General features: G+C 40.8%; 1 protein-coding gene across 3 annotated transcripts in view; it reads right to left on the bottom strand.

Moving 5' to 3' along the window:
* Positions 1 to 1166: 1166 nt before the first annotated feature.
* kcnn1a (potassium intermediate/small conductance calcium-activated channel, subfamily N, member 1a) overlaps positions 1167 to 27320 on the bottom strand; it is a 39621-nt gene continuing 13467 nt past the window's right edge. For all 3 annotated transcript variants that reach the window (XM_041055166.1, XM_041055164.1, XM_041055165.1), the window contains exons 2-9: positions 25521 to 25994; positions 21888 to 21983; positions 20833 to 21251; positions 8829 to 8970; positions 7951 to 8061; positions 7676 to 7803; positions 4973 to 5042; positions 1167 to 3049 (exon numbers count right to left, since the gene is read on the bottom strand). In XM_041055166.1, the coding sequence (XP_040911100.1) occupies positions 2744 to 3049; positions 4973 to 5042; positions 7676 to 7803; positions 7951 to 8061; positions 8829 to 8970; positions 20833 to 21251; positions 21888 to 21983; positions 25521 to 25910 (1662 nt within the window). In that variant the 5' untranslated portion in view covers positions 25911 to 25994 and the 3' untranslated portion in view covers positions 1167 to 2743. The remainder of the gene's footprint in view (positions 3050 to 4972; positions 5043 to 7675; positions 7804 to 7950; positions 8062 to 8828; positions 8971 to 20832; positions 21252 to 21887; positions 21984 to 25520; positions 25995 to 27320) is intronic.

Consider the following 27320-nt stretch of genomic DNA (forward strand, 5'->3'; position numbering starts at 1 on the left):
AATGAAGTGCTCTCTGGCCAGTCCAGAGCCTGTGGGAGAGTGGACTCTCTGCCTCAGAGGATTTGACTCAGACCTGGCTCAGCCCAAAGCAGCTTGGAAATAATTAAGATCCAAGAAATAATAATGATCCTATTTATCTGCTAGCTTAAGGGGGCATATAGATGATTTTTAGCACTAAAATCCTTTTGGGACTCAGATTATCTACCATTCAAACTACTTTAGGACAGCATGCTAGCCCGCTAACCCGCTGATTACCTGCTTTTATTGTGCTTTTGAAAAAACACTTCTTCACACAAATCTTAAATATTTCTTTTCAGGTCAAAAATTAACTAGTCATTACAACTCTAGGATACGTCATAAACCATGCCTTTGAAATTTTAAATATTCCAATTTCTTCTTCGTCACAGTGAATGTGTTTCAGTATTGTTTTGAAACATGCTTGATATTGGCCTGATATTGTAATGTCAGGCTAATATTTCAGGCATATTTAGGCCTGATGGTCTATTTAGCTCTGATATTCAGCCTATATGAGCCTGATATTGTAATTTTAAAGGAATAGTTTGCTCATATTTGTTTTCTTGCTGAGAGTTAGAAGAGAAGATTGAAATCTGTACACTAAAATCTGTACACTAAATATGAAACTCCTAGTAGCCAACTAGCTTAGCATAACATAAAGATAGAAAAAAGGGAGAGCCAACTTCCCTGTCACGTTATAGCGCATTTGTTTAAGCCGTACAAAAACCAGTGTATAAACATGTGGTTTTATGGGTGGACTACTTCCTGAAGTCTTGCAATATTTACATTTCAGTTTTTGCATGGATTAAACAGTCTCTATGCTAAGCTAAGCTAACCAGCTGGTAGCAGTAGCTTCACCTTCCAAACACAAGAGTGCCACTGATCTTCTCATATAACACTCAGCTAGAAAGCGAATAGGTGTAAGTCCAAAAAAATGTCAAACTATTCCTTTAAACTTGCTGTGGGAACAATTCACTGTTCTGTAACCATCAAAGTTTCTTCAGCACTTTTATTTGTATCCTTTCAGGATTCTTTCATCATATGGATTTTTCCTTCACCTCATACTTTTAACATGGAATGCATTGCAGAATCACATTACTGCACCTCTAGGTTCTGCAACTCTAAAAACCCTAGGCAACCCAGTTAGAAAAAAAAATTAGTAAAAAATATCAAAAGAAAGAAAGGCAACAAACAAACTAAAGTAAACATAATGAAATCAAAACCATGAAAATCATCAAGTCATCCGAGGAAGATTGTGTTCCATTATCATTCTTGCACAGAACCATGCATGGGGCAGGGTTGGATTCTCAGTTCAACCAGTGATGTGTGCCTGTGTGGCCGTATATACCAGCAGACCTCAAGCCATGCCATTATCTGTAGACCACAGGAAGCTCTAATTAGTGGTGGTGAGAAAGGTAGACTACTACATATTTCATTGTTGTGTGTCATGAGTGTGCAGCATTGAGCTAAAAGTGAACTTGTTCTCAGATAAACACACTCACAAATATTCTCTCAATCTGTCTCACTTTCGCTTGCTCTCTGAACATTTTTCGTCTCTCACTGTGTTAGTAGAAATAGAAAAAAAAAAGGTTTTCAAAACATTTAGAGTTGCTGTGTAATGGAGGCAATGTTATGCATTACATTAAGACATTTTCTTTAAATTTTTTGGAGAGGAATGTATCTGAAAAAGGAATGCAATGCTGTATTTAGACTGTTAACATCGTAAAAAAGCTCTGAAATTAGTAATTAAATAACCCTCTACTATTTATACATTCAGGCACTGAAAAATCACATGTCAATATGTAACTAAAAAAGATAGTCGCTCTCATTTTTTCCTTGGTAAGAACAAGGAAGCTGAAACCTTGAAGTTGGCAATTGTGTAAATTTTTCCTACCCAGTAGTAATGCCATATGCATCCCCTTTGCTCATCTTTTGTGTGACAGTTTCCCATCCCCCCCTTAAGTGCATTTTCAAACACTGACCCGAAGTCAGAGCTTTCATAGCCTCTCCTAAAGCTTTCACCCTAACCTATGGGAAAGAATCCATGACACTAGTCTTTTGAAAGGGAAATCCAATGGTTTGTCTCGCTCTCCTCACCAGACAAACGGATAGACGGACGGATGGGTGGACGGATGTCGTCCATGGCCTCAGAGGGCCGAGCAGGTGAGCCGAGGCCCTCAGCTCCACAGACCAACTTCCCCCCTCATGGTTAAGGACTCTCCGGTGTGATAGCCAGCTCTCACCCCAGCGACCCTGAACTCAGTCATTTTTTTTTTAACTATACAAGGGCTTTTACAAAAAAGCTAACTTGAACAGCCATACAATGGCTAAAACATAAACCATATCTCTACTTTATCTCGGTTTTTCAGTCATTTTTTAAATTTTTTTTCTCTTTTTCTGTTTTTGGATGCATTTGTGTTTTTATTTGATTTAAGTCTTCATTTGCCTTTCTTTGTTCTTTTGGAGTAGCTCTGATCCAGTCCTGTGCTGAGAGGCTCAGTCACAGAGGGATTGGATTTTGGATTTGATGTTGGGTGTGGAAGGAGAGAAGGGATGGGTTGGGGTGGGGGGCAAGGATCAGGTCAGGGGTCAGGATATGGGTTCTTTATTAGTCCAGACATGGACTCTCCAGCGGTTACAGGGACAGCTTTGGATGGGACAGAATGAGGTGGCTAGTTGGTTGGAGAAAGGTGGGGCTCAAAGGTGATTTGCAGAGGGTTCATCAAGGTTATCCGCTATCAGAGGAGGTGTGTGGTGCCGTGGAGGGTGAACGCCGCCTCCGGGCGGTGGAAGTCCAGGATCGCTCAGAGCGTTCAGAGTGCTCTGAGGCTAGCGAGGCGGGCCGAAAGCGGTGAACAAAGCCGTCCAGGAAGTCCTGCTGCTGCTGGGTTATGGCTTGGGAGATGAGGCAGGGCAGCGCCTGCAGGCTGCCCGTCACCGAGTCCAGCTTGTCCTCCAATGTGCCGATGCGCTTGTCCAGCTCCTCACTGCGCTCCTGCAGCTCTGACACCAGGTCATACATCACATTCTGGGTCTAATGAAGGAGAGAAAGTAAATGTGTTTCAGGGAGGTGCAAGAGCAGGAGGACAGAGAAGGAAGCGGAGGACAAGAGAAAGAAAAAAAAGCTGTTACAACTTAATATACACATGGAGAAATGCAATAAATGAAATTAACAGAAGATACAGTATGTATACATGAAATGGTTCATCATAGACTGCATGAGTAGACAGGTTAAATCTGACTTACTCTGTTTAAAGAGAGAGAAATAGAAATACAGGAAAGCAATATACAGGGTAGATGTACAGTTTCAGCAAGTCAGCATAGATTTTATCTTCCCACCGATTTAAGCTACTCCAGTCCATTTATAGCCAGAGAAGGTCTTTAATGCTTTATGTATTTGCTTGACAGAACTCATTCACATAATGAAAAGCATCTCTATTATTTAGGCATTTATTGTTCCAACTGTAGATGCCTTGGGGCCAGTGTTAATGTTATGTGGTAACTACATGTATCGTCTATTCATTCTATGACAATTTTATATATTATAAAATATGATGTAATATATTCTACTCTATTCTTTATTTCGACATTGTGAATTTCATGTGACACAATCCAAATTTAATGGGAGCATAGCTCAGCAGATGTCACAGAATATTTCATACCCACTTAGAGCCTTTTTCAGGCATTTGTCCACCTCAGATATCAAAGGGTTACTTCTCTATAGGGCTTGAAATGAGCCGTTGAACTACCGAAGGGCGAGATGGATCTGACCATCGAGCAGAGTAAGGGCAAGTAAACACACATTAAAGGAGCTGGCCTTAGAACCTTTTAAAATACACACTGGAGTGCAAATGCCATCCACATCAAATGAGGCTGCAGTCATGCACCTCCCTTTGAACCCCCTTTCTGCTCTGCTCCGGTGGGTCAGCTGACGTGTATACAGCAGGACAGAAGCTGCTGAAGAATGACTATTCACCCTCTTATAGCCAGATACTGTTTACAATGTGTGGTTAGGTTCAGGTTCCTGAAATGCTGCTGACTGTTGATCTACACTGAACTATGAGATGATCTTTAATCTTTCACTCTTTCTTAAGTCTTAACTTATTGTTTAATAATTGTGTCTTTCTGACTATATACCTAGCTCTGGCATTTAACATACCTAAAACTGTAAAGGTCATGGTAACATGAGGACTTTGACATTACAAATCTTGCCAGTGGTTTTGTGTTGGTTGTGGTCATTTGTCAAGAAATGTAGCAAGGAGCTAGCAAAGGCACGGGAAGAGGAAGACTGCCAGACAGAGAACGTGAAAGTAATTCAGGTCTTTGGTTCTTCCCAGTTTGGCTTTGCAAGTGTTTATTGGGGGAAGTAAAACAGTGGATGCAAAAATAACTTAATTTACAAGATACGTTTCGCCTCAGTTGAGCTTCAGACAAAATAGATACTGTCTTGCCTAAGTGGGCTTACTTTCCAGTCTTTATTTTACTAACTTTGTTACAGTTATGTCCTGTATCTTTGATTATATGTGACATCAGAATGGTTTAATCGTCATATCAATACAAGGAATTATACAAGCAGTTTTTCTGTCATTTACATAGAGAGAATAAAGAGCAGGACTCCCAGCACACAACCTTAGGGAACCATACAGCTTACATATGTGCATGCTTCCACCTGCAGGGACCCTCCTGATTAATGAATATCTAGTCATCTAAAAGCAGTTAATTCCACCCTAATGGCCTTCAATTTAGATAAAAGAAGAATATGGGAGTCGACTGTGGCATAAGCCTTAGCTGAAAATTTAAGACATTGACATGACTTGATTTAAATCTGCAATTATTGTTACAGGAGGGAAAACAAAACAAAATCAAAAGTTCAGAGTACAGGAACTGCAGAGCAAAAACACAATTGTTGTAAAAGATATAAGAATTTGAATTCTTTAAGGTAAAGCAGCAGACCTACCTTTGCCAGGTCCACCAAGGTGTTGGCCTGATCATTGAGTTTCCTCTGCTCCATCTTCACACTGCGCAGTCTGGGTGGAGGAACAGGAAGGGGGAAACAGGAAGAGGAGGGAAGGAGGAAGTGGACAAAAGGGAGGGGGGAGGAGGCGAAGAAGAGTGGAATAAGGCAAGAAGGGGGGAGAAGGGTGGTTTGCAGGAGTGGAGTATAGAGAGACAGGTTGTTTGGGGTCATGAAGGGGCAGAGAGGGCCAACAGGGAAGAAAGGAGGAGGAGGAACAACACATTTTTTTTTATCAGGAGTGCTCTCTCGCTAATGACACTGAAAAGAGAGAGGACAGCCTGCATGCATTGTAAATGTATGTACTTTACATATCTATATATATATATACACATATATAAGAATATATATATAAATATATATATACAAGCATTCCTGGTCTTGGTCAATGCAATACCAACCAAAACATGCAAAACTGTGGAAGCATACTACACTCATTTTGAAAAAAATATAAAGACTGTGTCTGTGATCTTTTATCAGGGTCTTTTTCTTGCTATAACAAGATCTTTTTCTCATAATACTTTCAGGAGGGAGTTTTACCATAAATGAGTTTTTTTTTTACTGCAATGAGGAACAGTCTTGATACAGAGAGATGATCTTGTTACAACCCAAAAAGAATCTGTTTTTGAACAGAAGCAACAAAATGTCATTATAATGCCAAAAAAACGTAATATTACTACGGCAAAACATGATGTTTTTTTCCAACACAGAGTGCAATATGCTTCCATTTCAGAAAAACCCCAAAAATCTGTTTGAAATTAAAACATTCTCATCTCTTTCCACCCAAAAGTAAGACATTAAAAAAAAAGAAAAAGATGACATGCCCTTTGTCAGGACTTCATATATACACACTGGTCATTCTGTAAGCGTGCAGTGACTGTGAGTGACTTTGTGCACAATGAAATGTGAGTTTTTCAGTGCTGGAATTTGTGTGTGTTTGTGGCTATGTGGATGGGTTGATGTGTGTGTCTCTGTGTGTGTGGGTGCCACAGATAAAAGATGAAGCTTGCCAGAAATAAACTGTCTAATGACACTGTTGAACATACTGCAACATAGACATTTCAAAATAAGTTGCGCAATGATGTATTGGACATGTTTTGTGATGGCTCAACATTGTGCCTCCTTATCTCTAATCAAATGCATTATGGTGCTGTAAGAACTGTTAACGCTGATGTGAATAATGTGCCATTGTTAGCGGTGGCATCACACAGCCATCATCAGGATGTGTGAGAGGAAGAATTTCCCTGTTCGGCAAATTATGAGACAGGATGACATTCAAGGGCATTTATTCATGTGCAAATCAGTATATCAGAGCAGAGTGAGACTGCTCGCTTACAGCTCTATCTCTGCGGGACACTGTTTCAGCTCATATGTGTCTGTTTGCTCAACTCTGTTATCCCTTATGGCTGTCGAAGAATTGGGGGGTAAAAGCTGAAAGCGCTACTTATTAGCCTAAGACATTGTGAGTCTACGTCTTGTGCTGTGTTGTGTCTTTTTGTTCTATGTCATCAATGTCATGTGCGAGCTTTGTTGTTTGATCTCTCATAGGAAAGGAAAAGAAAATCAATACTGAAACAACCGCAAACATTTCAACCTCATTAGAACTACAGTACATTACAGTGTGTGTGTTCACGTCATCACAAAACCATCAGGAGGTGCAGGATGAGTTCTGTTGATGCAGGTTAATATAGCCTCCAGAGCAGCTATATTAATCATGGGCAACATTGTACAGTACGTTGTTGATGATTATGAACCGCTGGCCAGGCCAACAAAGCTTCAAGCTCATTCTGTGCAAGATGCTTTATCTTTCACACGTTCTCTCCAGACAGCCCTCCACTATTGACACTGGTGGCAAAATGTTGATGCTTATTTTTGTTTCATTCCATTCAAGGGGGGATGGGAGGGAGAGGGAAGTAAATGGAACACTGAAGTAAAGAAAAACCAAAAACAATTCAGCATCCAGCATTTTTCTTTTTTTTTTTTTCTTTTTTTTTTGGTAACAAACGCATTTTTTCATGCATGTCAAACGCAGACATGGAGAGAGGAGGAGTAGGAGGATGTTGAGGAAACAGTAGGAGGAGGATACATAGAAGACTCAACTTACTTCTGAGCTCTGCAGTGATAGAGCAAAACAAAGACAGAACACAGTACAGAGTTTTAACCCCACAACATTCACGAAACGAGTGAAACCATTACACTTCTCACCGTAAGCACAGGGTAAAAGGGGGTCGGAGGGAGAGGGGGACGGGGAGGGGAATAGGAAGGACCATTACACTAGATTGCAGTGTTTGCTTGTGTATGTGTGTGCGTGTGAGAGTCTACGTGTGTGAGCATAACAATCAAAGGAAATGGTTGCCTAGGAGGACATTGTAACAAACACTAGAGGTGATATAACCAAATACTGACAGCTACATTTCATCAGTTTAATAACAATACAGCTACTGATAATACAGCCAATATATTCTGTACCAGTACTAACATTAAAGATAATCACATGGACTGAAAATCTTCAATAACATGTTGTAGACTTAGTTTTTGGGCATGCTGAGAGATTCCCCTTGGTAGGATGGTGATGAGCAAGTCATATCTGTCAATGATTTTATTTTACATTAGATTACACAAAAACCAACGCAGTGCAGGACTTACTGGTGAATGGCTTGGAGAAACTTGCGCTGGTGTTTCCGCACCTTGGCGTGATCTATCTTTTTGACCAACTTGGTGTGTTTGTAGATGAGCCATGTTTCCCTGAGTACATTGGCAGCTGTGTTCTTTACCTGAGAAACAAGGTTGAAAATGACAGTGTTAACAGTACAATAACACGGCCACAAAATATATCTGAAAACAATTACATTTACACAACAGAAAAAAAAAAAAACATAGCACAACTCAAACTAGAAATGCAGTTAAAGGAAGCGACTCACTCGTTTGCAGAGTTGTGTGTCCATCATGAAGTTGTGGACGTGCTTCTCAGCCTTGGTCAGCTCCAGCTTCCTGGCTACCACTGCAACCACCAGTGCAGTGCAACCAGCGCCCTGTTGCACGAAGACAGACAAACACACACACAGCAATAATTTCTTTATGAGCATTTTTTTTTTACTTTATTAAATTAATGATTAAACGAAACTGAGATCCAAGAACGAAACTAAGCAAAGCTGCTCATGTTTGACAACTTATGCCAAACAACAAATGCTTCCTCTTGTCTTGGAATGTTTAATTATAAACAGTAAGTTGCATTTGGCTGGTTTCACTTAATGTTTTTTTTTACTAAAACTCCACCAGCTAAAAGAGCAGTGAAGCTGCTGAAGTGCTTTTTTTTTTCAACATAAACAACTAAATATCAGGAAATTTCAGGTTCTTTTTTTTTTTAATCAGTTAAGTGAGTTCTTGAGCAAGAAATTGTCTGGATAATAAGGAGTTGAATCTGTGTGATAATAAATCTGTTCCTCATAAAACTGTTAAGAGAGGATTCAGGTGATTTGATTTTTTTTTTTTCTTTTACAATTTCACATTAGATTATTTCAGTTTGGACACCTGACGTTGTCTCTGACTCTTCACTTATAATCTGTCATACACTGCCATGACTGTCAATCCCAAATTGCTCAAAATCCTAACACATTTAGAAAATATATACGTTACACAAGAAAAATTAGCTCAAAAGTTTCTTTTTGCACTAAGTTTAAAGCGTACATGGGAGTGAGTGCAGTGTATGGAGCAGAGGTTTAGTTTTATAACTGTTCCAGTCACAGTTGTTCTGTGAGAATGTTATGTATGTATCTGAGTAAAGAAGAGAGGAACCTACCATAATCCCTGTAAGCAAACACACGCCTTTCCCACAGTACGTGTGTGGTACCATGTCCCCGTAGCCAATGGAGAGGAAGGTAATCGAGATGAGCCACATGGCTCCCAGGAAGTTACTGGTCACTTCCTGTTTGTCATGATACCTGAAGTGATGAAGATAAGAAGAAGTGGGAGACACACAGTCAGGAGAACTGCACACAGTTTCTTGAACTTGAGCATGCTGAAGAATGACGTGGTGCTGTGCCAACCAAACAGGGGTGGTGGGTGGAGGAGGTGGAGGTGGTGAAGATCGAGGAGGAAGAAATCATGGCGCAAGGTGTTACACCTGTTCCGTAAAGCCAGTTTGGGACACAGTCTAAAAAAAAGACTGCATCAAAGTCCATTCTGAGTGACAAAAATGAAGAAAAATATCTGTTCAATGGATTTGAGACACTGTACTTCATCGCTATTGTGCTTTGCCTTTAAGTCATTTCTGTCTGAGACAGTTTTATGGAGAAATATGTTTAATGTATAGTAAACTTAAACATGTAGGCAGAAAAAAGCAAATTGTGTCCGTTTTTGATGGAATGATTTCAAAGTGAAAGAGCAAAACCACTGAACATGTGTTTCATGTTCAGTGTCTATCAGTATAAAAATCAACCATTTGGTGAGATGAATGATATGGAGCATTCAAATAAAATGGGTCTGAGGCCAAATCACTTACTATTGTCGGACATTAGCATACAGTTTCAGGAAACATGTTTCAAATGACAAAGAGAAAGGCCATGTCGTCGTAAAGTGACTAGATAAAAAGTACTGCAGGTCAGACTTGATTTGAATATGACAACCCAACAAATGTAATGTCAGTGCATCCAAAAATGCATATACTGTTGCATTAAATCAAAACTAACAATTGGCTTATTGGTCACGGTTTGCTGCAAATCTTCCTCCTTGGAGTTTATGCTGCCCCCCATCAAAAAAAAAAAAGGTTTGGCAATGCAAATCATCACTTCAAACATGTTGTTTGCTGAAAATAGCTGACAGTCATGCTTGAATTGTCGGTCCAAAGGCCTGCCGTGCATATGCAAAGATATTTCTATTTAAAAGGAAAAAAAGCCACACTGCACAAAGCTGGATTGATGATGACATTCCCATACCTTTTGCAGCAAGACAAAAGTCCACACAGAGGCAAATCTGCCTTATTCACCCACCCTCATTCAACTCGCCTGATTATTCCCAATGGGCTGTCTAGGAGGAGATCAGATAAGATTTAATTTTGCAGTTAAAATCAAATATTCATTAAACACTTTGAGACAACATCTCGCTAACATCCTTCTGACAAGACAACGGAGATGGAGTCTAATTTCTTGGGATTTTGTTAAGGCTTTTCTAAAGGGGATTCTCACTGGGCCAATCATGAATTGTTAATGACTTTGAACTATCCAGCAGTGACCCAGCATGTGGACTCAAAATGGCTGGAACAATCACCTCTAATTAGTGAACAAGTACAGATTGGAACACTTGGGGCCAGACTATGAATTTCTTAAGTTTTTCTTTCCACCAGAGAAAAAAAAAAAAACCTGAGTTGGTTCTGTAGAAATGCCTGCTCCTCCTCCTCCAAGACAGTTCATTGTTATGAAATATGAACTAAATCATGCCCTCTGCAGTTCTTAAAACTCCCACTCTCAAGTTTCTATTCATGCTCAAAGTCAGGGGGAAAAATAACTATGAGCACTTTTTTTTTTCTCCCTCAGAATGACAAAAAAGTGTGTGGTCTGTGGGATTCAAGCTTCTTAAATGACATGCAGAGAAGCAGTCTGTACAATACCATGCAGGAATAAAAAAGATCTGCAACCTGCATGCTTCAAAGCCAGTATATTGAGAGCAGGGGAGCGATGGGCAAACCTGGGGTCCATTTAGAGATGAGAACCACCTGACAAATACTGCAAGTATCACCAGGTGGAAGGGGATTGTACGTCTTCTCAGACAGGCTTTCATTTGTAAACACTGGGGTAGGACTGGATGAGTAACAAAGGAAGAAGCTCATTGAATTTGACACCCCTGTCTCTTTTACCTGCATCCCAACACTGCAGCAGCTGCCCTTTGATAGCTGCCAGGGGGCCAAACTTGATCAGCTGGCTAAATATTGTAATTACAAGTGACTAGTATGTTAATTTCATTCATCTTGTCATCAAGGCGTGCAGAGAGTGAGTCATGTCTTCAAGGCAGGCAGAAATGTGCTGCACCTTTTAGCACAGTGAACAAAGTATTACAGAGCATTACAGTAGCCTTCTCTCTGTTGTAAACATAACCTATAAATATACTTGACAGTAAAGCAGAAGGCATTTGGTTTTATTTTTAGCTATAAAATGCTTTAGAGAATGCTTCCTGTTATATTATCTGTTTTTCTAATGGCGAATGGGGCAATATTTTTTTTCAACGCACACATTTGAATAATTCTCTACTCTGGAAAAGAGTAGGAGAAAGCAATACGGGAACAGAGACAGAGGCTGAATGGGGAGCTAATCAGTAGCGTTTTAAGGCTCTCAATATACTGTGTCAAGTTTTGGAATAGCATGGAGAAGAGCTGGCACCACTTTCAACCTATTCCAGGACAAGAGGTATATAGTGTCTGGAGCAGACAGTTTTATCCCCCCACTGTTAAATTCTCCCTGACAGACACTCTGCAGAGAAAGCACTACCCTGGCATCAGTTCCTCAGAGGTTTCAGAAATGACATTATTTATCCACTGCTGTATAAAATAATACTGTAATTTACTTCCAAATGACCTCTGAAACTTTGCTTCTGTGGTGGTTTAGAGGAGTACGGCATAATTCACACAACACAACACAAATAAGGTAACATCTCTGTGTCTAAATCTGCAACTAAACAGGTCAACAACAATAACAGATAGAAACAGTAGCCTCTTCATGTTTGCTTCTTTGTCCGTTTCTTCAAATTAACACCAATTTATGAACTAATCCAGTCGGCCCTACACGTCAGAAAACTGTTAAACTACCAGTGGGATGTTTTCTGTTTATGTGCACTAATAAACGATTCCCAGCCATTTAATTTTTTAGCTGCCATTTTGTATAAGTGAGCTCATGATACAAATGACAAGTCCCGAGGAAATACAGCAGCCAAAGCTGACGACACAACCTCTGAACAAACAGAATAGTAATGATGGATCCAACGTGAAGGAGCCACACACTTCCCTCTGCCAACACACACACACAAACACACACACACACACTCACACAAACCACCAGGAACATTACAATATACACTATTTCTGATTTAAGAACAAAAGGAAAACCTTTGTACATGCAGTACTTTATAATGAATAATGAATACTACGAATGGAAAATAACTACCTTCATTCTCAATGCTTTTCAGTGAAAAGTGTCAAGTTCTTGTCAGCAATTATTTTAAAGGCTTAGGTGTCATTTTTAAATTATCTTGTTTTCAAGTGAATCACCTCACATGAAATCTGTGAAACCACCAGGAGTCTGCTTCAATGTAAGAATAATGAGGTCTGCTTTCTAACAAGAGAGCTGATCAAGGTATCAAACATAGACATGTTTCAAAAGTGTTTTGTGTCCCCCAAATACACATCTGGTAATAAGTAAGAAAGAAATATATGCAAAACTTGATTTTACACCAAATTTGAGATTTCACTTCCTTCAAGAGAGCCACAGCCTTGCTTCTGTTTCTAGGTTCCTCCGCTGGTCAGCTGCAACCGCAAAGGGAATGACTTTCTCCACATTCAAAAGATACTGTTTAACATTCTGCAGATATCGCCTGCACACAATAACAGCACTTCCCCTCTTCCTCCTGCATTTTGATTTCACATAAACAAAAACAAATTTAAAAGATTCTTCAACGAGCGCAAGTCTTGTTGATATAAATGAATCGGAGCACTGGCTGAGATAACTTGGGGACAAATATGTTGGGATGCTCCTCCTCAGGGAGTGTGTTAGTTGCAGTAAACATGAGCAGATTAAACTCAAAGTGATGATGACCTAATTAAAAAACTGCAAACCTAACAGTGTTTTTACAGCGCAGCCAATATGCAAAGCAAGCAAGCAAGCAGCAGCAGCACATTCAAAGTGGACTGTGGACTGTGCGCATATCATAAAATCAATGGACAATTTTATGATATGTGCATTTTATAATATGCTTCCAAGTCGAAAAAAAAAACAAAAAACTAATCAAATAAAATATCTGTCCAATTTGGTTAAGTTGAGCTAATTCATGAGGAGTTATTTTATCAAAATCTTTTTATACTATTTTAATTCCAGGACACTTTAGATAAAATTATTTTCAAAACTATGAGCATCATCAAAACCATGATCTTTTGATGATGCTTTTGTCTGAAAAAATGTCTGAACAACTATTGGAAGGATATCCATGAAATTTGACACACATATTTGTGTTCCCATCAGGATAAACTGCAGTAACTTTGGTGATGCCTTCACTTTTCATCTAGTACCATCATCAGCTCAAAATTTCCACTGATTGTCTATTATATTACTTTATATTACTTAGTGTATAAATGCCTGCAAAACTAACGGCATTCCCATCAGCTTCAGCTGCACGAACCCTAACCTTGATTAGCAAACGTTTGCTAACACGCTAGGACGATGAACAGGATAAACATTACACCTGCTAAACAGCAGCATGTACACTCTGTCATTGTAAGCATGTTAGCAAGTTGATGTTAGCATTCAGCTCAAAGCACCATTGTGCCAAAGTACAGCCTCACAGAGCTGCTACCATTGCTTGTCGCAACTGATATTGTATCTTTCAGGAACATGTAAATAGAAGTACATAAGAAACTGTTTGGAAAGTTACACAAAGCTCTTTCTAGCTTCGAGAAAAAAAAACAAAAAACTCTTCTATGTGGAGAAACATTTGTACATCTGTACTCTTCCCTTTGTTTCTCTGTAATGTTTACATGGAAAAGCTTAACTATACTGTAAGAAGGGTTTCGACTACTACTAGTCTACTATATGTCTACTATATGTGAGGTCTCATTGCACTTGTGTTCCATTCACTGGAATTCAAACTCATGCAGAGGACAGAGTACTATCTGCAGCCATAGATACATCGCTTGGCTTTGTGTCCAAGTTTAACAATGAATGACTTCATAAAACACACTTAGCCAGTCGAGGGACTCAATGTCACAGTGACCCCTCATCTGAAAATCAAACCAAAAAAAAAAAAATTGTACTTTAGCCAATTAACATAAAATATAAACTAAAAGAGAACCCTGCTGTGTGGCTGAAACTCAACGTCAGCGTTTGATTAAGTCACCTCCCTGTTACACCAGCTGTATATCTGTTGCCAGGAACTAAATGATTTTGTTTTACCAATGGCAATATGATTGCACTTTAATAAGGAGCTATGCCTAATGTATTGCTATCAACCAACAGAGATGTAAATCCAGAGGTAGAGAACTGCTTAGATTTGCTGACTTGCAGTTTTGGTAGCGGGGCACACTTCAGGCTTCAGTTGCAAGAAATGATCAAGTGTGTGTTTGTGAATCTCATCTAGACTAATTAAACTTTCAAAGAGTACACCACAGCGGTGTAACTAGTGAGATTTCTTGCAAGTCACTCTTTCACAAAGGATGAAGTAAAAAATGTCAGCTAACGTAAGCCCTTGACAGTCTTTTTGGCACTACCCTTGCAAACTTTTATATTTAAGCTGAGCACTTGAGTTAGGCCCTCTCTTTGACCTGTGGCGCGTGTCCTTCTTAATCTACAAGGCCACCAGACAGGAAGCATCGTTCATGGAGCCCTTAATCTTAATGTCTCAAGGCTGGAGTGTGGTTATGTCTCTGGTTATCAGATAGCAAGTATCCTATTACAGATGTTCCACTGAATTAGACTGGAGACACCTGAAAACAAAAACAAACAAACAAGCTAAACAATAAGTACTGGAATCCCAGTCCCTGCTGTTCTCAACTCTATAGACAACTGTAAACAAACCTGTGCTCGTGCTCGAGCTCGAGCTGAAAATAAGTTCACAACAGTCCCCATGTAATTTTTTAAAAAAGGTATTTTGCTCCCAGAAATAATATGCTCAGTGGAATTCCTCATACACTCAGTAGTGTTAAAGTTTACTTTGCTGAAAACCATCCAACCTTCAGGGGACATTTTGATACACCACCACTCCACCTCCACTGCCAGCTCAGAGCAGCTAACCATTTTCTTTCATGTTCCCAGTCTTCCCAATGCACTGAGCACTACACAAAATATCTTATTTGCTGTACCTCTGCCCACAACACCACACTTGCAATCTGAAAGGTTATCAACTACCTCCTTAATATGTGCCCACATTCAGGTGCCCCATTAAATACCTACCCAAAACATTTTTAAGGTTTTCAAGTTTCAGTTCCTTCTTATTAATTCATTGACCCAACAATGTCTGATACACTATTGGAGTATACAAAGGTTTCATAGCACTGACTTTGTTTAATTGCTCAGTCTTAGAGCACATGCTGCACCCAGTGTTTCGATTACATCAGTATAATATGGGTTCAGAGTTTCACTAACCATTATCTGATCCATTAGTCTGTTCCCCGACTCCCCAGACCTGCTGGCACATTTTGTGACATTTAGGGGATTGTCAGCTTGTATATATTAATGCAACAAAAAAGTCAAAGATACTCTTTATCAGTGTTTATCAGTGATGGCAAGATTTTAGTTAGTTTTGTTACATTTTGCCAACAAGGGAGACTTGACTCTGCAAAGGCATCTGACACATTTATGACTTAGAAATACTTGTTTGAATTGAGCTTGGGCTAAAAAACATGTTGCAGTTTTTGATTCAGTCCTAGCCTATGGCAGATCCCTAGTCAGAGCATTTTGATCCCCATCAAAGCTTTAATGTAGCTCTAGTGGTAATAGATAGTAGATTTTACCTGAGGTAAAGGGATGCAGTTCTAGAAGCTTGAAGAGATGCAGAACTCACAAGTAGGCTATCAAAAACACTTTAGTCCTATAGTTTAATGCCATACATTGACAGCAGATTAAAGTTATCATGGTATTGCCACATTTGCTTGGAAATATATACCTACACAATTTAACATCTCTTCTTCTCTGCCATCGCTCAAATCTCACATGAAAACAAAGCTAGAGAACATGAGACTCAGCATTAAGTCAATTTCTGCAGCAAGACATCAACGGGTAAATTAAAGCTGACTTTCAAAACTCAGACTAGTTTAGAAAATGCTCCTAAATCAAAACCAATTCTTATCTCTCTCAGCGCATAAACAGAACACCAGTACCTACCTAGCAACACAGACATCAGGCAGATGGTAACACTTCATAGTCACAGCAGCTACATAAGTGTTAGAAATCTCTTAAACTTGTAGGAGTAATGTTACCACGGTTTGTATAGCTTTCTGACTACTTTTTGTATCCTTCAGAAAGAAAAAAACAGTTGTAGTGAATGCAGTGCTTGCTGTCATGTGTATTTCTGAGCCAGACTGAAAATAATAACAGTAACAGACAGAGGAAGCTTTTACTTTAAGCTACTACAACCTTCTCTTGTAAGCAAAGAGCAGCACTGGCTCGGCTCATGCACATCAGTGCATATTCTGATCATATCTTTGGACTTTTATCACTTTCACATTCCTTGTTATGCAAACATGCTTTGTGAGCTCTGTATATGACTTTGCCATAGGCGGCAATCAATACTATGCCTGCAGAGCGTGCATAGTTTAAAAACAGGTTATCAGATCGAGTCATCAAACCATGGAGAATCCACCCTCGTCCTTGAGGTTGCGACAATTTGCATAAGATCCAACTGTGTTTGTGGAGGAGATGCTTATTTTAAAGATAATTTTGTGAATGATTCAGATGAAGGTAAAGGTCTATTGGACACTTAGTTTGATAGTGAGTAAGGCACTGCATGTTTATAGAGAGCTCACTTTGTGAGTCTTAGGGTTTAGCTTTAGGTTGGCATTTGTTTTGGATCATTTTTTTAAAACAAGGACTGTGTTAGTTCTGCAATGTCCGTCAGATTTGTCCTTGGAGAAACTCAGCTTCTTGGAATGAATGGACCCGATTCAGAGTTGTCATCATCAGTTAAGCCAGTGGAATCAAGGAGGCATCTTCTGTTGCCACCCAGAGTGTAATGTTGTTGCATTACATTATAAATATGAATCTACTGTAATAACAAACTGAAAGGGACATCAGCACAGTCAAAATTGTGTCTATTCAGAGACGGATCAGTGTGTTTGCATTTGTAGTCTGGAAACTGCAAAGTTGTAAAATAAAGCTGAATATTTTATATAAACTTGCGGTTGGTGTGAGACAGTTCAAGTTGCACTGGTGTGTGTTTCTCTGGTTAGACATCACATTCGGACAGTCTGTTCTTGGCTGGCACTGTTTGTATCTTGTGGCTAAGCGATGACACAATCTGGATGTCAGACCTTGGGTGTAGGTGTAGCTGACTAGTAACTCAAGCCTGATAATCCGGTGCTGTGCTCTGAGGGAAAGTCAGCTAAACTTTCTGAGAGCTTGTCTTTAACGTAGCCTACGGGTCCCCTCGCTGGAGAAAGCGAGGTGAGAAACAGCAGTCTCACATCGCCTCGAAATAGAGCGTTTTGTTTCAGATAACAGAGTTAGAACAGGAGAGGAAGAGAATTAGATAACAGCTAAAGAGAAAAAGGAGCAAGAAACCAGGGAGGCAGGCAAGGCATGCATGCAAGTGTCTAACTGAGGTCTGGCCGGATTGGGCCTGCTTCTTATGGATAACGGAAGGCAAAGGGACAGGGAATCAGTAGTAGGGAGCGATGACGAAAAACTGCAAAGCATGCCACGTTAGATGGGTACAGTAGGAGATCTGCAAAGGATCAGTCAGGGGTAAGAGAGAGAGAGGGAGGGAGCCTTATGGTAGTGAGGGAGAAGCCAAAAGAGCTTAGTTAAGGAGCTTAGTTGAGGTAGGTTAGCTCTGAAGATGGGCTGTATCAAGAAAGAAGGGAAAGGGGGCCAGTGACCAGCGTTAAATCCATCTACTGTAACATTAGCATTCCTCCCAACTCTGCCCTCCCTCCACCCCTCCATCCCTCTCTGTTCCCCTGGTTATGTGTCTTTCATTCCCCCCATCTAGGCATTTTCCAGGTAGACTCCGTGCTCGTCCAATCTCACATCGTACTGCCCTTCGATTGGCTCAGGAGCGTGGTCAATGTGACAGTGTAACGGCGCATTTAAAAGAAGATACAAAAGTCACAGACAGCACTTTGGGAAACAAGCGCCTCTTTTTTTTTCCCCTTTTATTTTACTTGAAATGATGGGATTGATAAGTAAACATGGAAGCTTGCATGCTGTTTCCATGTTCACAAGAGGAGGGGACAAAGGGGGATGAGGACATTCGGTTCATGGATGTAAACAAAAACTGGAGACACTGCTGTCAGCACAGAACAATCTCCTCCTTCAAGAGTGTCTCCATTTAAGAAACTGGAAACTGTGCAATAATGGAAAGCAATGCCCTCATTTACCTGCCTAACTTTGAACTGTGTAACACTAGTGATAAACTATATATATTTAGCGACCTAAATCATGCTGTGCTAGATAGCGAGACAGACCCCAGACCAAAATGACATTAACTAATACGCAAAATGACTTGACATTTGTCCTCTCCTTGGATACACAGACCTTCTTTTGGCTACAGGAGACAATTTCTAGAGCAAAATCTTTGCAGTAGAAGAAACAAAAGTCCGCGGAAAACCACTACAACACTGTTCAATTAATTTTGTGAAGGGAGACACATAATGGGATGGTAATGTGTGAACACAAAGAACAGAAAGGCTTTTGCTCCTCGACAAATCTTTGGAGTTGCTGTTAAAAAGACTTTTTGTGCAATATAGATCTATAACAATTGCATAAGGAGAGGGAGAGAAAAAAATGAGAAAAGACAAATTGCCCTCTGGCAGACTCGTGAAGGTGACTTGAAGGAGCTGCTCCATTTTAGCACAAATTTCCTCCTCCACCTCCTCCTCAAGTCCCTACCGGCCTAACACACAACAGTTAGCAAAGAGACGCTTGCTTCAAAGTGCTGCTCACACCGTTGGTCTCTCCTGTCCTCCTATAGCCACTAAAAGCCTGCAGAAGGATGGTGCCACTTTCATGCCAACTAGAGGGCCTACCTAATCCTCCTTTGCCACACTGAGTTTGGAAAGGATCATCGGGTAATTGTTTTAGAGGGGCTGCCCCTTCTCCCCACTACCACCCCCACCCTCCAAACCCCACTCGGGGCAGCAGTGGCGCCAGCTCGGTGCAAAAATGATAAGTTGGTTTTTCCACGGCTAGAGAACGAGGACTCACATGGTATCCCTATGGAGCAGCATAGTGGGGAAATAGAAAGTACAACAAAACATTATACAAACACACACACACACGCACGTGCACACACCTACATGTGCATGCTTGCACCCAACCGTAGTAACACACATAGACATACATACACAAATCCACCCCGCTGAACACACGTTATTCTGAAACTGAAACCAAAGGACTGACGGCATGCACTGCTCATGGAAAGTGTGTCACAGTGTGTGTCAGTGTATGTGTGAGCAAACAATCTACCAAGACTCTATCAGAGATTCTGTGGTTCTCATCTAATCATCTATTTAAAATCCAGATTTCCAAACTGGCACCAGCATACTGTACTATTAGGGGTGTGCAGCGTCAGATCTCCACCGTGGTCATTTTTTTTTGGTGTAAATCATATGGAATTCCTGCCGTACATAATGAGGTACTAAAGACCAAATGATGGCATTGATGTTAAATTACTGGACAATTTAGGATATTTCATGGTTAAATCTAAGGCTGAGATAGCGAAAGAGAGTGTGTAGCAACATATGAACTTTACTATATAGAGACACTACTAACAATACTCAAACGGCTGTTGTGTTGTTTTTCTTTTTTGGCACAGATGCAAATATCAAGACCTCACTGTCCTGCCTCTGTGTTCCAGATCACCTGATTGGGTTCCACCCAAGGAGGTTTAAACCCACCAACCAACAGTTAAAGGTGCTGAGGGTCCGAGAGGATTCAGGGTCGGGCATGTGTGGGGGGTAAGGGTGGGGGTGGTTAGTGCCAGGTGTTAACACAGGAGGATAGTTAAGAGGAGAGGCAGAGGAAGGGAGGGAAGGTACTTAGTAAAAGCAGGCGAGGCGAGCTGCAGGAGGACACTGAGCATCTGTAGTCAGGGCCTGGCTGAAAGACTGAGAGCAAAGCCTTCCTCTGAGCTGAGGCTTAACTTTTACAGTGCAGCACATGTACAGTATCATATTGGGTCTGACAAGAACTGCTGCTATAGATCTTCTTCCACTCTCCACCCACCCTACTCAAGCCCCCTTTCCACTCCAACTAATGCAAAAATGACTTTAAAACATCAAAGCTGGCATTAATGTCTCATTTCCCTATGTAAATGCAAAACGAGAAAGGAAGAAAAAAAAAAAAGCTTTTCATTTCTCCCTGCCTCTTTCATTTTCAGTCAGAATCGTTGCTGCCCCCTTGAGACGAAGCGCGATGCGCAGTTTTGGGGAGAAAACGGGTTAGGGGATCCTGGGGGCTGCTCTGCATTACCAAAACAAACCATTCAGCAAACAAACAATTAGACACTCATGAATTATGGACAAGCCATCTAAAATAGCAATAAAAACAAGGAGTGGGGAGTCGTGGAGCAATTGCTGAGCTAATGAAACGTATGTCAGGGTGTTTTTAAACACTCAGGCAGTGGAGTAGTATGTGGGCGTGTCTGTGTATGCCTTCCTGTACACTTGTGTAGAGTATTAACATGTAACCTATCCTGATGATTCCACACATTTCTGTGGACCAGTGCAGATGAGCGACAGAAAACAAGGTAACACTGAGAAGCGTGGGACAAAACAGTGACAGGAGTGAAGGAAGGAAAGGTGTCTAGTAATCCACAACTTGTGATTGTGCGTGAGCCATTTCGTTTTTCAATTTCGTCCATTATTCGACCTTTACTGACAACCCTGTGTTTACCTCTCACAGACGCGCACAGTCCATGCAGCAATGATCCAGGAGGATATACTGAACACCAGCAGAACAGTTCCTGGGCAGATGGTCATGAGGGTCTTCATGACAAAGCGTGTGTTGAAGTTGATCTTGTTGAGGGCGCCGATGCTGCGAGACGAAGCGTCCGTGAACAGCTTGCTGTGGAGTAGCATGACCCGGCCGATCAGGTAGAGTCTCAGGAACATGGGGATGGAGAGGATGATGTCCACGTCAGCGTCGGCCACTGACGGCGTGTAGGTAAAGGCCAGCCGCGCCGTCCAGGTGAACACATACTGGCCCGGGATGGGATGGATGGCACACACCAGCAGCTCTAGCACGATGAAGAAGATCCGCTCATACGTCATGGCTATCCTCCAATCGTCCGCACCATTGTCGACCATAAACAGCTGAAGAAAAACAAACATACACCAAGGACGTCTCTTAGCACTTTCTTCCATATGCCACTTTTTAAGCTTGAGATTTTTTTTTTATTCTTTGAGCATTTCTCCAATTTTCATATCCTCTGCTATTGAGCTGGGAGACAGATATTGTTTGGACCAAACCTACAGATTTTATTTGAAATTCTAGTCAAGCTCCCCAGAGGTCATGCTGAAAGCGGTTAAAATGGGTGTAAAATGATGCTGAAGACATCTAGAAAAGCTCTGTATGTGGGATGTAATCCAGAGTAACTTTAAACCAAGCTGAGCAACAAGGAATGGCTTAAGATGAGATGCAGTAAAATGCTGGAAAGAAAACAATCCTCAATATACATAATATTACACATGTAATGCAATATAATGGTGTACAATACTATAGAAAATTAAAAATACACATCATAAATGTATTATCAGCATCAATTCATTCCTTTTTAACACAAAAAAATATTCAATTTCAATTAAAACTATTTTTAGTTTAGCTCAGTTGCCAAATCAGAAATCTTCTTCCTCCTAGTTATCAATATTACTACCATCATTATCACCACACTCATCCCAAAAGCTGCTAGTATAATAAAATGAAGTCATTTTTTCCTGTGGTAGACTCACCTGGATTTCCCGGGCATGGTACATTATTATAAGACCAAGCAATATAACAGTGGAAAGGCTGATAAGGCATTTCAGTGCAAATGAGTATGAAGATTCCTGTGGTGAGAGAAAAAAAGAGGAAATAATATTAGAAATAGCCATGTTAAATTAAAGCAATTAAGACATTTGTTATTAAAATACACAATCTAATTTTATACATAGGAATAAAAATATAAACTGTTCCTAGCATTCATTATTCATTTTCATGTTTTCATATGTTACTGCTTAGCAACAAGGTGAAATTAGGTAGTTTAGCAAAATAAGTAGAATTCAAGTGAAAGCTGAGTGCATTTTTTGCTGTATCTCACTACTTAATTTTTCAGAAGGTTTAAAAAAAAAGGCACATGAGTAACAAATATCCCCAAATAAACCTGTGCATACACATAAGCACCTTTTTGCAAAAGTATATAGACCTACATAGGCACAATAGAACACACACACACACACATGTATACACACCATTTATTAGTTTAAAAGTCTAAGTGAGACCAGATAATGGGGTTTTACACACAAACAGTGCAGTCAGGATGTTACTAAACAATGCAGCTGCAGGTGTAGGTGCAGCCTGATATTATCTATGGACGCTGTTCCCCACTATCTAAACTACCAATTAATCAAAGCCCAGCGCTAACTGGGGGACTTTGCATTTAATGGTAGGTGCAGAAAAGGCAAGGGTAGCATTAGCAGGGGGGCCACCACAGTGAGCGTTGCTGGAGATAAATAGGCCAGCTGGATGCTAATGCTGCAGTGTGTGTGTGTGTGTGTGTGTGTGTGTGTGTGTGTGTGTGTGTGTGTGTGTGTGTGTGTGTGTATGGGGGCCATAGATCTAGGAAATGAGAACCTGTACTACTCAAGTCTCCCCCTCTATGTTGGTAAAATGCCATTTGATAAATCAATTTAACAACCATGGTGTAAAAATGCCGCTCTGCAGCAGGCTAATGATCACAGGGTTGCTATTATAATAACAACACAAACAAATGACAAAAACAACAAGTGGAAATAACATTCATAATTGTCAGTGCGATGACAGTGAGAGCTGCTCAATATTACTCTGTCCTTCGGTGGTCCATATTACAGAAGGTATTTTTAGCTATCAACTAGATTGCTTTGCCCCTCAGGTCAGCGACATGTTCGCAAGACATCCTAATGTCTGAAATTGTTTTGAGAAGTCCCTGCTGAAATAACATTGAATAAACCAATTAATCCACCTGCCAGAGGTTCAAGGATTTTTCAGTCCCAGCGCTCACTGCCTCTTAACGTGTTTCGCTCCTTCAGGACTCAGAAAACCTTGGCAGAGCCTCAAGTGTTTGCTGTGTGATGTGACCATCCGCAGCACATGCTACCTGTCTGATGTGGGGGGAGGGGGGTGCTGTGCCACTCAGGGATGGGAGGTCATTTCCATTTCAGCTGAGGTCAGCTTGATGAATGGACTGAACCCCACTCAGTAACAGTCACAGACAAACCTATTGACTTTCTTAAAACCCCATAAATCATCCTATAGATTACCACACCGACTTAGTATATTGTGCAGACGCACGCGCGCACACACACACACACACACACACACCTATGTGTAATCAAAAACACATTTGAAAATTCAAATACATCTCTCAGAAACAACTGGAGAAAAATCTAACCCTTGTGAAAGGAAAGTCAGTTGTTTTGTACGTTTTAGCCCAACCCTGCAACTCACATACAGAAATTAATGCTTATGATTTTCATAACTCATCAAAAGCTTTGATTTGCCCTTACATCTGAAATGTCAGATGACACACAATATTTTTAACAGTATAGATCAGACATTAAAAGATTTTTGGCAGGTGACTAAAAATTTGGATGTCAAAGCATCCTTGAAAGCACCAGAGTTTTGAAAATGGTTCTTTCTCACAGCTGCAGCACCATGTGACAGTAATGTAACTTGAGATACAAAACCTCAAAAGCTAATCTAAAATCGCTTTTTAAAAAAAGAAGTGCTTTGAGCCCCCTTCCATACCGTACGGTGCTGCAATGTGTTTGTCTAAAAAGGGAACAAACCTCTCTTATTCTTTGGTAGTTCGCAAACAAAGAATTAAAACTACCACCACCCACAGATGCAGCAGCGACAAATTCTGCATTATAAAACAACTTGTCTTCCCAACTGTGGTTAGACCACGTTATTCTTAGTATATTCTTATATATCCTTAAAACATTATGTATCACAGGTTAAGTTTCAAGACACTACAAATCCATTTTCAAACCAAGGTGAAAGAAACAGAAAACAACGGCTGCCTGGAAGGTAGACAATAAATAGAAAATCTTGTATTTTGCTTTGGACAATAAGCAGCATTAATGTTAAAGCTGCACCATAGAGATGTCATCAGCCAAGGATGGTAAATGACTTACATTTGATTACCAGAGCCATGACTCTAAATGAATACTAATGCTGGATGTGTGAACAGACGGCTGTTTGCTAACATGTTAGCCATATCAACTTTATGGTGCTATGTCATCAAATGTCTGTGATGTTTCAACCCCAAGTGATCAACAGTACTTAGTTGTAAATAACACAATTTATAGTTAATGGACTCAAACATGCAAAACCACCTATAAGGTCTTCAGTCCTGTTCAGATTTTACCCACGTATAGACTGCACTGTTACTGTAAAAGACGGCCTTATTTCCAGAGATGAAACACACCTGTTCTGTGACCTATCATATACTGCAGTGCACTGCAATGTCAACTCCCAAGTAAACAGCCCAGTAACTACTGTAGGAGAAGCTGCTGCGAGTGCACTGAGTGAGCCATATTCTTCCGTAAATAGCCTGACACAGCAGACCTGATTGGCTGACACAAAAGGACAGTGGCAGGTCAAGGGGTGGTGACCTGGCCACCATGACCCTGATTCTAAACTGTCTGCTGGTGTCCTTGCTAAAGAGTCCCCCACTTTTCCTATAGTTTGCTGTTTCATCTGCTCTCAGGCCGTTTGAAACATCTGGAACTTTATTCCCATCTTTTATTCCTATTGACCTTTCTCTTCATCTCTGCGTGTCTTTATCTCTCTGTCTAAATCTCTCTTTCTCCACACACTCACTCACTCACACACTCACACACACACACATATATATATATATATATATATATATATATATATATATATACATTCGTCCTTCTCTTCCCTGCACCATCCCTCTCTCCATCTCCCGCTCTCCTGCTGTGAGGTTGTGATAGATGCTGTCTTCAAAGGGAATGACAGACAACCACAATGGTACCAGAGGAGGAACCAGTCCTCTGGCTAAACTCCAATCTGATGCCAATAATTAATTAATTTTCAAAACCAGGTCTACAGTCAAGAAAGTACTGAAAAAATGTGAGACTTAATTAATCCAATTGATAGATTATTATTATTAGCCACTGTGCAGATCACATGATACCTTTTTATTTATATTCATGCAATATTCCCAACACCTTTGTTAGATAATGTACGTCAGTGTCTGTGCTAATAATCACTCTTCATAAATCTGACAGCTGCCAACCCCACACAACTCAAAAACAAACAATAGCATTGACAACACACAAAGCTCCCACTCATGCATCACACACACATGCACAACCTACCTTAGTGTAAACCCCCCATGACAGTTCCGTCTCTGTCACCATGACAACAATCCCAAACATCCCGAAGATGAGTGCGTAGTCACTGAGTCGCTTTCGCTTCTCAAACAGTGCCCTCCGGTGGCCAAGCTTGTAGCCAATGTCCCTATTCTTCTTTTGCGGCGCCCTGCCTCCACCATGCCCGCTGCCCTCCCTGACCAAGCTCTCGTTGGACGCCTTGCTGGGGTCTTCGCCACCGTTGCCCTTGGACACCACCACCTCCAGGCCAGAGCTGTGCAGCGTCTGCAAGGGCTGCGTCTCCGAGTCGAGCTCCGCGAGGTTGCGGCGCGACGAGGACGCCAGGCTGCCCACTAGTGGTCTCACCACTCCGCCATTGTACTTGCAGGTGTTCATGGCTATCTGAGGGAGTCGGCCGCTGCTCTCGGAGAGGGAGGGCTTGGATCCAGCATGGCTCAGCTTCTTCTGCTCAGTAGTGGCCTGTGAACAGGAAGGAGCGTGATAAATACAATACTATCACAACCAAAAGGGTGTAACAACTGACAGCGGGTTGAAGAGACGCACACAGGTGGACTTTAAATAGAGCATTGATGTGGGAGTTATATCTCTGTGGCTCTGGAGAGGGAAGGATCTAGCAAAACAATTTTGGTTATAAAAGCAGACAGATTTAGTGCTCAGCAGGACATGTGGCAAGCGTACAGTATGAACCCAAAATATCAACAGTTTTTGTTTGAAAGTCCCAAATACTCAAGGTCCAGCAACATACACTCAAGAATACGCTCAAGAATCGTTTACATCTGTGTTAATAATCTCAGTTTTACACTTAAACTACAACAGTCAAGGCCTCCCCTCGCATTCTTCCTTTAATGGACAGTATGTTGTTGTGTACCAGGTCTTGCTTCAAGAAAATGGCATCAAAACTAGATGGCTCAAAAACAAATAAATAATGAATGGACTTTGATGTATAAATAAAACCATATAACCAATAGTGGACCCTACAAAGTGCAGAAAATTGAATCTTTGCGCTGCACAAATTTAGATATGAATGATTAATGTCCGCCGTGACCCTGTTTCCTGTCAGAGAAACACTCTTCCCCTGCAGAGATGAGCAGCGGGGCTTCCCAAAAGAGAGCAGAGAAGAAGAAAATGTGGAACTTCTCCAATCAGGCGTGCGACAGAGACCAAACGTGAGATTCACATTATTTTACGAAGAAAACAAGGAAACCCATTTCTTGTGAAACTAAAAGGATACTGTACACTGTACATCTTGTGCCTGTTGAGGTTCAGGGTAACTTCAGGGCAAGTTGAAGAACACATTGTGATGCGTGCAGGTAGGTATTTCTCATTTGCATGAGATAGAAGAGAATCCATTAAACTCCTTTTACTTAAATCATCTGCACATTTGTTTTCCAACCCGATGTCATGGAGACTCTTCCCTTCTTACATTTAGCCTTCTATCGTTTCTGCTCTCCTTGTCAGATAGGAGACACAGACAGAAAATGTTCTATCCATGCAGAGGCTGTAGAGCAGTCACCCCAGAAGCATCTATCTGCCTGTCTATCCCCTGCCCTTCAGAGACTCCAGCAGATTATCATAATGGGTTATGAAAACTTCACATGGAACAGTGCTTTTTCCGAAACAAGTCGGGGGTGTGTGATAGCACCACTGGCCCTTTTTATTAGCCTTGACAAAGCATGCCTAATGCCTTTAAATGTGCTGGTGGGAATAAAGAAGGGCGGCCCTAATGGAAATTTACTAACTCTGGTCCTGTGATGCTATCGTCTTGCGCATATTGTGGCTCCATGA

The sequence above is a fragment of the Toxotes jaculatrix genome, chromosome 14, assembly GCF_017976425.1.
Source record: "Toxotes jaculatrix isolate fToxJac2 chromosome 14, fToxJac2.pri, whole genome shotgun sequence".
NCBI lineage: Eukaryota > Metazoa > Chordata > Actinopteri > Toxotidae > Toxotes > Toxotes jaculatrix.